The 15,854-nt window shown below is 40.3% G+C and overlaps 1 protein-coding gene and 1 long non-coding RNA gene across 2 annotated transcripts; one reads left to right on the top strand and one right to left on the bottom strand.

Moving 5' to 3' along the window:
• Positions 1-6,080: 6,080 nt before the first annotated feature.
• Positions 6,081-7,890, bottom strand: LOC139473638 (uncharacterized). The gene is made up of 3 exons (XM_071256315.1): positions 7,824-7,890; positions 6,862-6,964; positions 6,081-6,201 (listed from the first exon to the last, which is right to left on the bottom strand). Exons 1-3 carry the CDS (start codon positions 7,888-7,890, stop codon positions 6,141-6,143), a joined length of 231 nt encoding a protein of 76 aa, XP_071112416.1. The 3' UTR covers positions 6,081-6,140.
• A 5,104-nt stretch (positions 7,891-12,994) lies between these two features.
• On the top strand, positions 12,995-15,092 carry LOC139473818 (uncharacterized). The gene is made up of 3 exons (XR_011653968.1): positions 12,995-13,046; positions 14,341-14,443; positions 14,981-15,092. It is a non-coding gene; the product is annotated as an uncharacterized lncRNA (long non-coding RNA).
• Positions 15,093-15,854: the final 762 nt, after the last annotated feature.

Below are 15,854 nucleotides of genomic sequence, written 5' to 3' on the forward strand. Positions count from 1 at the left end.
CCTTTTAACCTTTTAACGCTTTAACGTCCTTTCATAATTGTAGGTTTTATGGTAAAGAGGTACTTATACGCACTTAAACTGACATTCGTTGCCATAGACATTTAGGTTAGTGCCACATTTCGGCTCATATATCATGGGACAGATGCACTGTGCGGAGGTCGAGGTGCTGGCTGGCAGGAGGAGAAAGCACAAACGTGAAACTTCTTGAAATTTCAAGAACGGTCCCAATTTATGATCTGATTGATGTATAAACAATTCTTTTCATGTGAATAAAGACATTTGACATAATGAACTTATTGAAAATATTATGAAAATAACAAGCGTGACATTACAATAGTAGTATCTAACAAGTTTCACACGTTTTAGATTGGCCTAATTATAACATTATAATATCTGTCTCAGGGGCATTGTACAGTTTATTTGTGAAAGTTTACTTTCATCAAATTTCATATTAATTATATAACACTGACTACAATGGTGTATTTATTTTTTATTTTGTATCGGGGGGTAAGGGTGACCTAGTCGTCTAAGGCGCCGCGATTCGCTAGGTATAGTTGCGTCTCTTGGGCACACCAGAAACCTATGATTGAGGGTTTGAATTCCGATTCGCCCCGATTATGTTTCTAGGTTTGTCAGCACCATACCCGTGCTCGTGGGTTTGAACGAAGTGGTAAACGTCTGAGACCTGCATCACTTCGGGCTTTCCTCCCACAATAAGCTGACACGCCTTCATATAACTGGAATACTGTTAAAAGCGGCGTTAAATCCAACTCACTCACTATTTTTTATCAGATATAACTGACCTTATATTTCACAAGAACTAATGTGAGTAGAATACATTATTCCATCATTCCACGCTGGCAGTTTGCAACAGATGGGCATGAATTCACAGCCGTCGTATACATTACAATGTACTTTGATCTTTATCAACGTAAAGCTTAACATACTATTTCGACCCTGAAAACTGAACATAACAAATATGTGTCAGATTTTCTTTGCCGTGTGGAAAGCCGTGTCTGTATATTGTGTCTCATAGTTATACATAATTATTATTTCATGATACCAGCTCATTATTGTTGGGTAGTGTGTATCCATAGCTTTATGTTGTCATCCGCGAAACGCACAAAAAACAAATTAATGATAGAATAAAAAGATTTATCAATATTCCCTGAAACACAATATGTAAGCACCTGCAATTACATATAACAGTAATGACATTCTATAAATTATTGCACATAGCTTATTTCGTGTTTTAATGTGTCCCTTTTATGATGACTTGTCTGTTTTGAGACAATAAAACTAGGTGAGGTGAAATGGGGTTTAACGTCGCGTCCAAGATAATTGCACTTATAAAGCGACGTGCATGTACGTGTGTGTGTTTGTGTGGCTTCTTGCATTTGTCCTGACTGATCATGTCGATTTTTAGTGCTAGCTCACTGAGATACCATGCGGCAGTTTAACATGAATACCCCACTCAGACACAGTTTTCTGAATCCAAGCCGACCAGTCCTTGCCAGACAGGGTAACAGCAAGTACCATCTTTCAACGTCTTTTGGTATGAGGCGGCCGGGGCTTCGGTCGGACGCTCTACCTCGGAGGCGGTCTGACAATAAAACTAAAGGGTATGAAATACGTGGAGCTAGTATCTGGCACATGTCCAGTAACAAATCATCTACTGACATTAATGCCCTCTTACCCATGTTTCGGGATAACCACCAGCAACTGGAGGAATGTGAAGGTCATATTTACACACACTCAAACGCCTATGAAGCCTATAAAGCCATGCACAACCCATGTCGGTCTTGACACAATCAACTTCACATTACTTCGTGGGACAAGACGGGCTACTTGGAAAGCTTTTAAATAATTTTGTATCCATTGTATGCGATTTCTCAGGTATTAAAGGGAGAGGAAATGATGGTTGTCTCATCAATTCTGCATATCAGTTGGAAGCTTCGTCTCGCCACCAACAACCGTTCAATAAAAATGAGTAAGTGAGTGGGTATGGTTTTACGCCGCTTTTAGCAATATTCTAGCATCATCACGGCGGGGGACACCAGAAATGGGCGTTACACATTGTACCCATGTCGGGAATCGAACCCGGGCGAGCGAACGCTTTAACCACTAGGCTACCCGACCGCCCCCAATCAAAATGAAGACTCATGTATACCCTGTGTAGACGCAATGTAATGTAGCGTCAAGCTAGGTGTAACTAGAGGTGTTGAAATACTTTTGCAAGAAAAGAATACATTCATACAGGTCATGTGCTATGTACTAATGATTGTAACGTTTTTAACATTATACCTAAGTTAGATCTATACATTATCATACAAGACAGAAGCATTTGAATAGGCAGCCCGAACAACTACCGCATATTAATGATAGGATTCGTACTGTAACTCACTATCAGTAGACTAATCAGTGGCCAATAGGAAGAGTTTAGCTACAAATAAGAGTAACATTTTATTGCAAACTAATCGCGTATATCCTCGATTTATACTGGGAAGATACTTACAAATTATGGTAATAATAAAGCGTGTTAACCTTGTGTATGTTTCTTTAGTTCACCCACATCCGTCAACAGTGAGTGCCTATGTCCACGTACCCGGTCCCCGTCTGTGACACCGCCTGAGTCTACCACAGCAATGAATGCAAGCTGAACCGTTGCTGTCTTCGTTGATTCGTGTAATGGTATCCATATTGCGTACTAAATACGCATGATGTCGACCACTGGAACCAGACTCGATTATTTTCATACGGCCGTCATAGAGCTAACATATTGCCGTCGGTTGACATACATATCTGGGAGTTGGCTAGGAGGCTGTCACAGGTTAAATTACATAGAATTTTAGTATTTACACTGTGTTGGGCAAGATGTCAGCTACGTCTGTGCCGCCTCTTTTTGTGTGGGCTTTCCTTCCGAGCTGCCACGTTCCACGGACTTGGAGTCCAGATTCGTAACCATGGTCACCATTGGTCAGGAATAGTGAAATAACAGAAATAAGCACTTTTGATAATTTAATTTATTTAAATCTATTAAATCTGAAGTTACACTTCGAACACAGATATCATTCTTTGTATAAAAAAATCAATACAATTATATTTCAACCAAATTGGCACCCTCAACAGTAACCTTCATATCAATTCAAACTGACCCATACCTCACACAACAAAAAGGACGAGTGAAAAGATGGTGCTTGTCGTTAACCTGCCTGGCGCATTGAGGAACGAAACAAGGACTGGTCGGTTTGCAGTGTACTGAGTGTGATCTTCGTGTTAAAACTGGGGGATATATAAGTTTAGACGACATGTATCAGACATATCAGACTGCACTTGTGGGTATCACTTTGAAGACGCAATTTCTCTTTTTCTATACCTGTCAAAAATACCATAATATCAGAAACACTATGTACTTCTACACACATGGGTATGATTTAAAAACGATATTACATGGCAATAGTTCAGTTAGCAGTTCTACAAACATGACTATTCTTAAATTAGTTCACGATTTCATTGTCAAAAGCAAAAGATTCGAGTAGCTTAATTTTATGCATGTAGTAATGGAAAACTGCCATATCTTATTTCACAGAAACCACTTGTATTGGCTTCATATATTTCATTTGTGCATTTAGTATGTTTATGTTTAGCACTATCTTACATTATATAATCTGATATATGACCAGTTGTTGTAAAGTTATTACCTGGAGAGGTATTTACATAAGCAAGTTTTGCTTGTTTACCGATCCAGATTTCTTTTGAAATAAAAATATGTTTAAACCAAATAGCCCCTCTTGTCCCACGAAGTACCGTGAAGTTGAATGTTTCAAGACCGATGTGGGTTTTGATTTGCTGTATACGCGTTATAGGTGTTTGCCCTTTCACATTCCACCAGCTGCTGGCACAGAAACCTGGTGTCATGTTTTCTAAAAGCATTCCCGAGAACACGTTGGCGATCAATCGAAAATATTTGATTCTGATTGGTCAGTCAAAGATTACAATCATTATATCCGCCTGTGATTGCCACAGCTGATGTGACGTCCGCATCACAGAAATCACTTTTTCCTTTAGCATTGTTAGAAGGCATTTTGAAATATGCAAAATAGCAGTTTACAAAATGCGATTATTACAATTTTACGTAGGGCAATGCATTTGGGTAGACATCACGATAGAAATCTACTAAGAGAAACTCAGTGTATTTAAAGTCTTCGGGACAAAAATGTCTTTACATTTGGAACTTTCTATTTTAGAGTGTGACAACATATCGTGTGTCATTGAGCCATGTGACGTCAAACCAGCGACGTGTTGTGTTGAACTAATTCTTCATGTCGACTTACGAAGTATAAACAAGAGTCTTTGAGCGGAAACAAGCGATACTTTGTTTCAAGGCAAATATCGATGTTTCCTTAGTTCAAATTGACAAGGGCAGTGGGGTAGCCTAGTGCTTAAACCCGAGTTTGGTTTCCCATATGGGTACAATGTGTGAGGCCCATTTCTGGTGGCCCCCGCCTTGATATTGCTGGAAAATGCTAAAAGCGGCGTAAAACAATACTCACTCACTCAGATCGACAACCCACTCAAAACTTTTTTTCCATAAGTATATATGTGGCGTGTTGTTTTTGCTTAATTCGTTTATGATTACACAATATGTTCACACGTACAAGTTTGTCATGTTGTGTAAGTGGTCAACGGTGTCCGATTCATATTATGCACTGAAAGTTCGCAGTGATCATGGGTTCCAATACCGGCTCGTCGTTTCTAGGTTTGTCTGCACCAACATTATTATTATTATTATTATTATTATTATTATTATTATTATTATTATTATTATTATCATTATCATTATCATCATCATCATCATCATTATCATTATCATTATTATTATTATTGACTTATCAATTTCTCAACCCGTGTTTGCCGTAAGAGGCGAGTAATTGCGGGACTGGGTGGTCAGGCTCGCTGACTTGGTTGATGCATATCATCGTATCCCAAAATCGTGGATCGATGCTCAATCACTTGATTGTCTGGTCCAGATTCGATTATTAACAGACTGGCGTCATATGGCTGTAATATTACTGGGTGCGCTTTAAACAACAAACAAACAACCTATAAAACCTGACTTCAGTCATGCTCTATATCTATGCGGCTCGCATTTCGGTAACCCTACACTGACCCCTCATGAATCCATTTCCGTGGTGGGGGGCACGGGTGGCCCAGTCGTCCAAGGCGCCGCGATTCGCTGTGCAGAGTTGCGTCCCTTGGGCACGCCAGAAACCTATGAATGTGGTTTCGAAACCCGGTTCGCCCCGATTATGTTTCTAGGTTTGTCAGCACCATACCCGTGCTCGTGGTTTTCACCGAAGTGGTAAACGTCTGAGACCTGCATCACTTCGGGCTATCCTCCCACATTAAGCTGACACGCCGTGATATAACTGGAATACTGTTAAAAGCGGCGTTAAACCCAACTCACTCACATTTCCGTGGTTCTCGTGATCTCAAAATAACAATTAACGCTTAAAACATATTGAAGCAACTTCTTAATTGAACGTCTATCTAAAAAATGCCTAGTTTGAGACAGCCACGGATTAGTGAAACGTCATAGGTCTACAAAGAGAAGCCCAAATATATAGTGGTGCAAGTTTTTCTGTGTAAATTGCTGTTTGTTTCTATTATGTGCTCATAAGATACAGGCTCAGCGATTCATGTCATTACTGTATTTGGTTATTAGTACAATGAACTCCATGAATCCTAATATTTTGCTCTTTCAGTCCTTTTACAAAAGAAGGATACACTCTTCGAAAAATTATCTCAAACTTAGACCCGTGAGGAACCGGTGAGAAGAGGTCTTCAGCATCCCATTCTTGATGTAAGAGGCGACTATGGGATCGGGTGGTCAGGTTCATTGACTTAGTTGATGCATCGTATCCCAATTGCGTAAATCGATGCTCATGATGTGAATCACTGGATTGTCTGGTTTAGACTCTATTATTTACACACCGCCCCCATATTGCTGTAATATTACTGTGTGCGGCGTTAAACAACAAAAATGAAAAACAAACAAACACTGTTGCAATAGGATTTAGTTCGTGCACAGGAAATCTACATCCACTGTTTGACGATTCTGTAGGAGATGCCGTGTACGCTCAGTTGGTGGTGCAGCTGTTACCGGTGATGCTGTATGTCCCAGCATACTCGCTTACTCCACTGCAGAAAATAAACGAGTAAACTGAATTTCAATACATTTAGGAGATAAACATACTGGGGGTTTTATTTTAGAGCTGGGTCACCTGTTGATTTAACCGCACTAAATTGAATTTGGAAACGACCACACAACAGTTTAATAGTGACTTGGGGAAAAAACGCGATACTAAATGGTAAATCGTTGGTTTCAAATCAAACTAACCACATCTTATTGTAACAGTTGATTTAACGACTTCTTCACCGCGGGGGATACTATTTCTAACAAAGTACTTTTTCTCAGTTATTGTCGGTAGGCATCGTGATATATGTACACTGTGTACCAATACATTATGGATAGAGAGCAGGCGCCGACCAAGCGAGTGTATTTAAAGTTTGAGGGACAACAGAGAGCTTCAACTTTATGTTCATGGTCAAAACGTTACCCTACGACACAGCTGTGCTACACACGTTCAATGCCTGTAATGATCGTAAATGATTGTCTCAGTGGAAATACTTTTAAAAAGATTGGTTTCTCCGTTTGCCATTGTTGGCAGGTTAAATCGGTAAAAGAATAACATTATCATTAAATCCACGACTTTCGCTGTTGAAAATAGCTCTGATGTCCACTTATGTTTTAAGGAACTTCCAATAGTAGGATTTATCGTAAGTAATGTGTGTACTTACGCACAATTGAGCTGACATTCGTTGCCATAGACCTTTAAGTCAGTTCCACATTTCGGCTGATAGATCATGGGACAGAAGCACTCTGCGGAGGTCGAGGTGCTGGCTAGCAGGAGGAGAAAAACATCCGTGCTTTTTATGTAATCTTAAAACATTTTGCAAACATTCTCGTGAGACGTCAAGTGTACATTAATAAGTCATAACACGGAGCTTAACATCGCTGACATAGGACTTAGGGGCTTTGATCACCTCACGTTAAACAAGCGTTAAGGAGATCTCAGGTTTTATATGTGTTGTAAATAAAATGCCACTTACCACTATATTAACAATCAACACCATCAGGGTGACATGTAAGAAACTCAACCGATATGACTGGGTAAGAGTTTGCTCAGTGGGAAATTGCTCCTCTGGAGGTTATTGAATTCGTACATCAAAACAATCAGTATTGCAGATGTATCTCGGTGTATCAGTATGTTGATGATGATAACCTGAGGTGATTATCTTACACGTGTACCACCATGGTGAGACCCGCGGACACGGGGAAGGTGCTGATAAAGTGAGTGCGTGAGCATAGTTTTTACGCCGCTTTTGGCAATATTCCAGCAATATCACGGCGGAGGACACCAGAAATGGGCTTCACACATTGTGCCAATATCGGGAATCGAACCCGGGTCTTCGGCGTGACGAGCGAACGCTTTAACCACTATGCTACCCGACCGTCCCTGTCGACAAAGAACTATAATTAGGGTGACGTGAGATTCGAACCAACGAACAAACGTTTCTTGACTCTAGCTGCTAAATCATGGTAATGTATCGATCCGCTTTTACTATCTGAAAATCACGCCTTCATCTCGATCTACTGAAGTCGATACTGATTTTGCTGCGGTCTCCACAAGAACAAATGTACTAAAACAGCTTCATACCATTGTTCCCAAACTATTTATATAAAAGTCTAGTGTACTCACCACAGAGAACCACAGCTAGAACAGCGAGAACAACAACAGCAGTCTTCATCTTGATGTGATAGCTCATTTGATCATACAACAATTTCTGGTCTATTTATACAAAATATGAAGTCACAAATATTGCACAATAATCAGTTAATGTTGAACGCGGAAGGACGTAGAAGGTCAAAATGACAATTAATCACATGCATGGCACACGTGTTCAAACAAAAAGCAGTATACATATCAAGAGATACAGCTATTGGAGACTCCCCGTTGATTGTATGTAGGGTTTATTGTTAAAACGTGATTTCGAAGTCACGTCATCGAGTGGGAAGTGGGGGAACATATGGTAGAAACAGCGGGGCTTAAGGCGTGTTTTACGAGAACATGACAAAACACCTCTTGAATATGTCACTAAATTCTAGCTAGCTCAATTATGTTATAAATATTAAAAACGGTTATTTTTACCTTGTGACCTTAACCACAAATATCTACGTTCCATCTTCCCTTCCTTGGAACTCTTTCATCACGCGACATTTTTTTTCCTTATCTTCCATATTACAATCACAGATATATTTCATCCTTTACCACTTCCACAGATACATTTGTTCAAAGACATAGCCAGTGAATTATGGAGTACAATTCTATCACGAAGAGCCTTGGCGTTAATCAAACCACGCCCTCCCATTAAAATTGGTACAGCTGTTGGAGGCTCTTAATGAAAGAATTGTATTGTGCAATTTTTAAAGCAATAATTTTTCTGATGATCCTCCTGTGAAGCATGTCAAGACATTCCTCAGTTTTCCAAAACGAGCCCAGGATGGGGGACAAAATCTAAAGGTCAATGTTCATGTTGTATAATGTTTTGTACTGCTGCGAAGTGTCCCAGAGTCACTTTTTGAAGGTGATTCTAACATAACGACCACTGCATCGAGTGTATGTGCAGTGTGTTGATAAGGTCAGCAACCACGCAGAGTCCTTCGCTTGGATGAAGTCGGCTGGCCTGAAAAGTGAAACAGAAGTCATTTTCCACTTGAAACCATCAATGTGTTATTTTACATCAAATGTAAATATGAAATGTAGATTATGCAATAAATTTAATGAGAATGTCCAACACATTGTCAGTGGATGCCCAGCTTTGGCACAAACACAGTATGACATGAAGGAGTGGCTCGATCCTTTTGTTACCGTCTTTGCCATGCTTGTGGTTTTGACACAGAGGTAAATCCATGGTACGACCCAGAATATGCTGAGGGCGTCATTGAAAATGAAAAATACAATATTCTTTGGAAAATGCCAATATACAGCCTCAGGCGTATCAAGGCCAACAAACCCGAGCTTGTCCTTTTTGATGAATCTAAGGAAATCATTTATATAATTGCATTTTCTGTCCCTTTTGACACTAATGTGATTGACAAGATTCAGGAAAACCATGGCAATTATGAAGACCTCGCTTTCGAAATGTCACGTTTGAATCCCAAGTACCAAGCTGTCCGACTCCCTATTGTTGTCGGTGCCTTAGGTTTGGTACCTCCCAATCTGTTGACTGATGTTGGGGTAGTACCCGGGTTTGCTACCAGGAATACAATCCTTCTGACAATATGGGTAATGCTGCAGTCGCGTGGAGTTTTTAATCTGTAAATAATAATAGTAATAATAATATTAATAATACATCTAGTACTGTTACTAAGGTAGCCGTTACCAGGACTGTTATCACAAATACTTCAGTCAGCTACAGTTTGCCTGTCCCGGACTCAATTATTTACAGGTCGTCATTATAAAGTATTCCTGGCTGGAGTGAAAAAGCATGTTTTGCAATAAATAGCACATCTTCCATTGATATTTGTACATAACGTCTACCATGTCCACTAATGATGATGATGATGAAGATGATGATGATGATCATGGGTTTCTGTCAAACCCGAACGGACAGCAGCTCTCGAATTGGAGCGCCTTTGACGACAGGGCTGTCTATTGATCCTGCAGCATGCAGCACATGACGAATAGCATGAACTACGTTCACTCAATGTCATTAGATAAGCACCTGAACTGATTTAAAGTCCTCACACAGACACAGGTACAACGTGCAGCAGGTGGACATGTGGTAAACCACGAGCAGTTGCATCAGTGATTGATTTATGTATTACATAAAGCCATCCTGGGTCACACACAACACGACCCAAATATCACAAATTTTGATTCGTAATATGTAATATTGTTTGTTTGTTAGTTGTTTAACGCCGCCCTTACTAATATTGCAGCTATATGACAGCGGTCTGTAAATAATCGAATGTGGACCAGACAATCAAGTGATTGATAGCATGGGCATCCATCAACGCAATTGGGATACGATGACATGCATCAACCAAGTTAGCGAGCCTGATCAACCGATCCTGTTAGTTGCCTTTTACGGCAAGCATGGATTGCTGAAGAACTATTCTACCTCGGATCTTTACGGATTTAATATGTAGTAGATCACACACCATTTGCTGATTCAAAGAACGAATCGAAGAAAGTCATTGAGCTTGATTCAAAGGTATTGTAGTGACACTATGGTGGATGGGAGGAGAGGAAGTGACATGGAGTTTTATGGCGCGGTCAATGCTTGTTGTAAAAGGCGACTAACGGGATCGGGTGCTCATGATGTCAATCACTGGTCCAGACTCGATTATTTACAGACCGCCTTCAATAGCTGGCATATTGGTGAGTGCGGCGTTAAACAACAATCAATCAATCTAACTCATTCATTCACTCGTTCTCTTACTCACAATCGAACCGGATGTGTCTGTCGCCAACTTCAATTAAAAATAGGTGACACTAGTACAGTAAGACAACTTCATCCGTTTGTGAATACCTGCTGTCATCTTTGCAAGTTTACAAAATGAATACTTGCTGTCATCTTTGCAAGTTTACAAAATGAATACTTGCTGTCATCTTTGCAAGCTTACAAAATGTATTCTTTGCATCTGACTGAGATACGTGTAGGAATATTACTCAGTCACGCATTTAAGCGATTTATTTTCGGTCACCACAGTTCTTTGTCGACTTAATTGCAATCAGTGGGTCTTGCGGAAGGAAGGTTATTCGGTTAGCTAAATGTAGTAATCCCATACACTCATCATTAATTAATATTAAGCAAACAGAAATATATAATTAAATTATGGAAAACTTTCTAAAGAATAGTTTCAATTTTCCGCACAGTACTTGATATATGCCGGTTTTATAGTGCTAGCACTCTGAGACAGAATGCTGCAGTTTGCCATGGATACACCACTCGGACAAATCACACTGACTCCCAGTTGACCAGTCTTATTTTCACCCCCTTACCCAAGTGTAACAGGATTTACAATCCTTCAACGTCTTTCGGTATGACACGGCCAAATCATGCCATTTGTTATTCTTACTATACATTTCGCTTCAACCAATTATCTGCTTGTTATCTATTACCGTTGTTGTCAATGATAATCTGTGGCTTAACGCATGTCATGCATATATACCTCTCATCGCTTGGTTGTTGTCCCTCGAGCTTGATAACGATGGAAGATCCCACATCTAAACGTTGCATAAATTCAATAAACTGCATTCTTACATGGAAACGCCACGCGGACATATCAACTGGTTGACTAGTCTTGTTTTCACCCCCTTTGTGCTGAGCAAAGGCAAGGGTAACAAAAAGTACAATCTTTCAACGTCTTTTGATATGAGGGGCAGTCGGGTAGCCTAGTGGTTAAAGCGTTCGCTCGTCACGCCGAAGACCCGGGTTCGATTCCCGACATGGGTACAATGTGTGAAGCCCATTTCTGGTGTCCCCCGCCGTGATATTGTTGGAATATTGCTAAAAGCGCCGTAAAACTATACTCACTCACTCACTTTTGATATGACATGGCCAAGGCATCGAACCACCGACCTTCCGCTCTCCGGGCACTACACCACGAAGGCGGGGGTAAAAGCTCCCCCTACATTTATACCGTGTTCAAGTGCAGTAATCTTGGTCATATCGCTCTTAAACGTCTGCTGCTATCTATTCAGCACTCTTACTTCCTATTAAAAGAATTATGATTGGGCAGTACCGTGGTGTTTAAGCAATTAATGTTTAAAAACGGATTTATGTGACGAAACATGACCAGTTCAAAACATGTCGTGAAGAATGAATATAAACTCAGGGACAAAAGAAAGTATACCGTGTTTGTTTTTATGTAATTTAAAATTAACAGAATATTGCTAACTTAAGATATTTTCATTTGAAAATCAAACATATGAAAAAATCAAACTGAGAGGCATAATTTCTTTTGCACTTCAGTAGTGAAACAGTCTAATGTGCTCTACATGCATCTTGTCAACGACATAACAGAATACGTCGTTGTATAGCGTGATTATATTCTAGTATCTATCCTTTCATATATACAATATCCTATAAGAATCGATACCATCTATCAGTTTCTGTTTCTAGTTCAGTGAGTCACTATACCGTAGGAATCACTGCTGCACACACACACACACACACACACACACACACACACACACACACACACACACACACACACGGGTGACCTAATCCCCCTGGTCTCGGGTGCTGAACCCCCCAGGGCCCACCTACATTAACATAGGTGTACTTCAACTCACTCACTCAACGAAAAACCAACCACACACTCAACGAAAATCCGTTCACCATCTCACTCACTTAAACGAAAAGCCCACCTCACTCAACGAAAATACATCCATCCACCCCCTCACTGAAACTAAAGACTACCAACGTGACTATAGGATAATTTCCACCTGAGGTTTTCATATAAAAATCAATTTGGTTCAAACGTTGCATGAAGCGAACATTGTGCTGACAAGATTGGGAATTTAACCTTTAAAAGTAAAATGAGTGTTTCTTGGAATATTCAAATCTTGCATGTTTGTAAATATCTCTTAACTGGCATTTAAAGTACATGAATTTCAAATGAGAGATTTATGTGGATTTGAATTGGGTGCTACCTGGCATGACGAGCATTAACTACTTACAACAACCCGGTGCATGGCACATGCCGTTTAAACAGATCATAAAATCATAGTTTACAAATCGATTAAGGAGCTATATATCACTTGAACTATTTTACATTGGCTTGTGTAATGTATAAATACGGCGATTTCAAACCATTCGATACTTTGATCCTGTTCGGAAAAGAAGCTCCAACTTTTGTATCAAGATGAAGGCTGCTGTTATTCTTGCTGTTCTTGCTGCAGTGCTGTGCGGTGAGTTAAATTCTTTTCCATCTGCTGCCTTTTGTGTGATGGCCATCATGTGCCTCACTCTATAAGTTGTAGCCGTATCACTCTGGGTACATGTGATTTTATGCATCCCTCGTTAGGTTTCATAAAACCACATGTTCCGAGTGATCCTGCTACAACGGATTTTTTAATATGACATTGTAAAAGAATGAAAACAAATGCAAAATTGATAGAACACAGAAGTTCGATTGAGCTGAGGTTAACGTGTGCTATGTCATGTGACTTTTATTTACTCGACAAAGACGTACTGCCTTTCGCTTCGAAGCGGCGTGTAAGGGATTTATTCTTACTCTTAGAAATCCACGTGCTGTCTTTCATGGTAATGGCGGGCTATAAGGGATTTATTCTCCCTCTCGACAATACACGTGCAGTCAGTGTTCTTCGTGGCGGGGTACAAGGGATTGATTCTCCCGCTCAGAAGTGTATTTCACTCCAAGGCGGGATACACAGTATTTTCTCAAGATCAGATCTCATCATTCTGACATGGAGGTATGAAGGTGTAATCCGAAGTTACTTCCGCGAAACGTTCTTTTGAATTTCAGATTAGTTCTGATTTCCATCCATTGGTTTTCAGCATCACACCCGTGCTTGTTGGTTTCAGGAGGACTCGACCGCGTCCACATGAAGCAAACACAAAATGTGCTTTTAAAGTGTCAGCAAAGGTATTCTGTGTAGAACCTATTCATTGCAACAGCCTAGTGCTTGCGTCCCTGGTTAGGTTTTATAAAATCACATGTACCGAATCATCCTACCACAACAACAAAATTAATATAACATTGTAAAAGAACAAAAACAAATGCAAAATTGGTAGAACACAGCTGTTCGATTGAGCCGAGGTAAACGTCATGTGACGTTCATTGACTCGGAAAAAGCGTCCGGCTTTTCGCTTCAACGCGGGGTGTAAGGGATTTATTCTGCCTTTCAGAAATCCTCATGTGGTCTGTCTTGGTCGTGGAGCTATGAAAATAGAATTTATACTTTACTTAGAAAGTGTAATCCGAAGTGTGACATTGTTACATCCACGTAACGTTGTTTTGAATTTCAGATTAGTTTTGATTTCGAGTTTTTGGTTTTCAGCATCACACCCTAGCTTGTTGGTTTCAGGAGGACTCGACCGCGTCCTTATGAAGCCAATACAAAATGTGCATTTAAAGTGTCGGTCAAGGTATACTGTGTAGAACCTATTCATTGCCTAGTGCTTCCCGAGGGACTTGTGACAGGATAGACATGTCATTCTTCCCCTAATCTCTCTTCACAGCCAGCACTGTCAATTGTGACTGCATTTGTTCCCGCATCCTTGACCCAGTCTGTGACACCGCCGGCAACTACTACGACAACGCGTGCCTGTTGAACTGCGTTGAGTAAGTATATCAATGACTATTTTTACAGAAATCCTTCACATAATTTCATCTGGCACTAAGAGTATCAAATCAAAGTAGAATTCATCCCGGTTATAACAGGTTAAGAATATAGTGATTAATCACTCACAAAACCGCAATTAATCCCATTTTATGTTAATGTGAAAATGTAAAGTGATAACATCAGCCGTAGCCCTTTTGTCTTTTTGTTGTATATGATCATGGTAAATACATAAATATTATCTCCATGATCTGGACAGTCACTGACATTACGTCCATTTCCCCATTATGTCATGTGCATATAAGTGTTCACTTTGGCGGCATAAACATGTATTCAGTAGACTAATGCAGGGAAGTCAATAAGCAAGGCAACATGTTTGGGGATTTTTCTCGTGTCTGCAGATCCAATCGCTTAGATTGAGTTTAATGAAACGACACTTTTATCAATACATAATGTTATGTATTCTAGCTACATTAAAGGAAATGTACCAGTAGCACCAATTCCTCATTCGTGACTCACGATGGATCTTCACTTTGCAGGGGTGCCGTCCAGGCTGCAGAAGGCGCCTACACCGTCAGTAGCAACTCTTGCGTTGCTGCCAAGAAGTAGATGACCTTCACCTTCACCTTTGACCATATGGAGCTTCCCCGACCACAGAAGCAGATATTGCTTGAGCAATAAAATTTAGGAGCAATCCATCTGGTCATGTCTTTTTTTTCTGATTTTATTAATACTGATGGCTGTCCGCGGGATTAGATACAAGACATGTAATTTTGAACTGAACCATCATTCGATACGACAGAATGTGCTTTTGGCTGATAACTTGCACAGAAAAAGGTCAACGCATCTGTCTCTGTGGGGATAGGCTGAATATATCACACATCTGTTTGCGATTATGTAAATTTGAAAATGTAAGTGGACTATGTTTTCATTGCACAGTCGAAATGAGGTCCTTGGGGGGGGGGGGGGGGGGGGGTTGGCAGTTATAAGGCGAAAGCCTTCCCCCTACACACAGGAGCATACCGAAGAACATCGTGGTATCCCGTTCAACTACTGATCAAAGTGTATTGCAGTCTCAACTCCTTAGTATACATCCCTGATGCCGCCAATGATGTGATACAATTAATGGTGCAAGGTTTATAAGCCCTGATGGCTAAATACACTGTAAAATGTTGGAGGAAAATATGTATACATTTAAAGGGTTGATTATTCACCAATCAACCCAGATTTGATACGACAAGGGAGCGAGTGAGTTGGGTTTATCGCCGCTTTTAACATTATTCCAGTTATATCATGACGTGCCAGCTTAATGTCGGAGGAGGGTGATGCAGGTCACAGACGTTTACCACTTCGGTGAAACCCACGAGCATGGGTGTGGTGCTGACAAACCTAGAAACATAATCGGGGCGAACA

This window comes from Haliotis cracherodii, unplaced genomic scaffold (genome assembly GCF_022045235.1).
Source record: "Haliotis cracherodii isolate W230 unplaced genomic scaffold, xgHalCrac1.p SCAF_3, whole genome shotgun sequence".
NCBI lineage: Eukaryota > Metazoa > Mollusca > Gastropoda > Lepetellida > Haliotidae > Haliotis > Haliotis cracherodii.

Coding starts and splice junctions, on each gene's coding strand:
- LOC139473638 (XM_071256315.1), bottom strand. CDS start 7,890: ATGAGCTATCACATCAAGATGAAGACTGCTGTTGTTGTTCTCGCTGTT. Junction 6,965..7,823: donor TCTAGCTGTGGTTCTCTGTG/GTGAGTACACTA, acceptor TCCTCCTGCTAG/CCAGCACCTCGACCTCCGCA. Junction 6,202..6,861: donor GAATGTCAGCTCAATTGTGC/GTAAGTACACAC, acceptor TATTTTCTGCAG/TGGAGTAAGCGAGTATGCTG.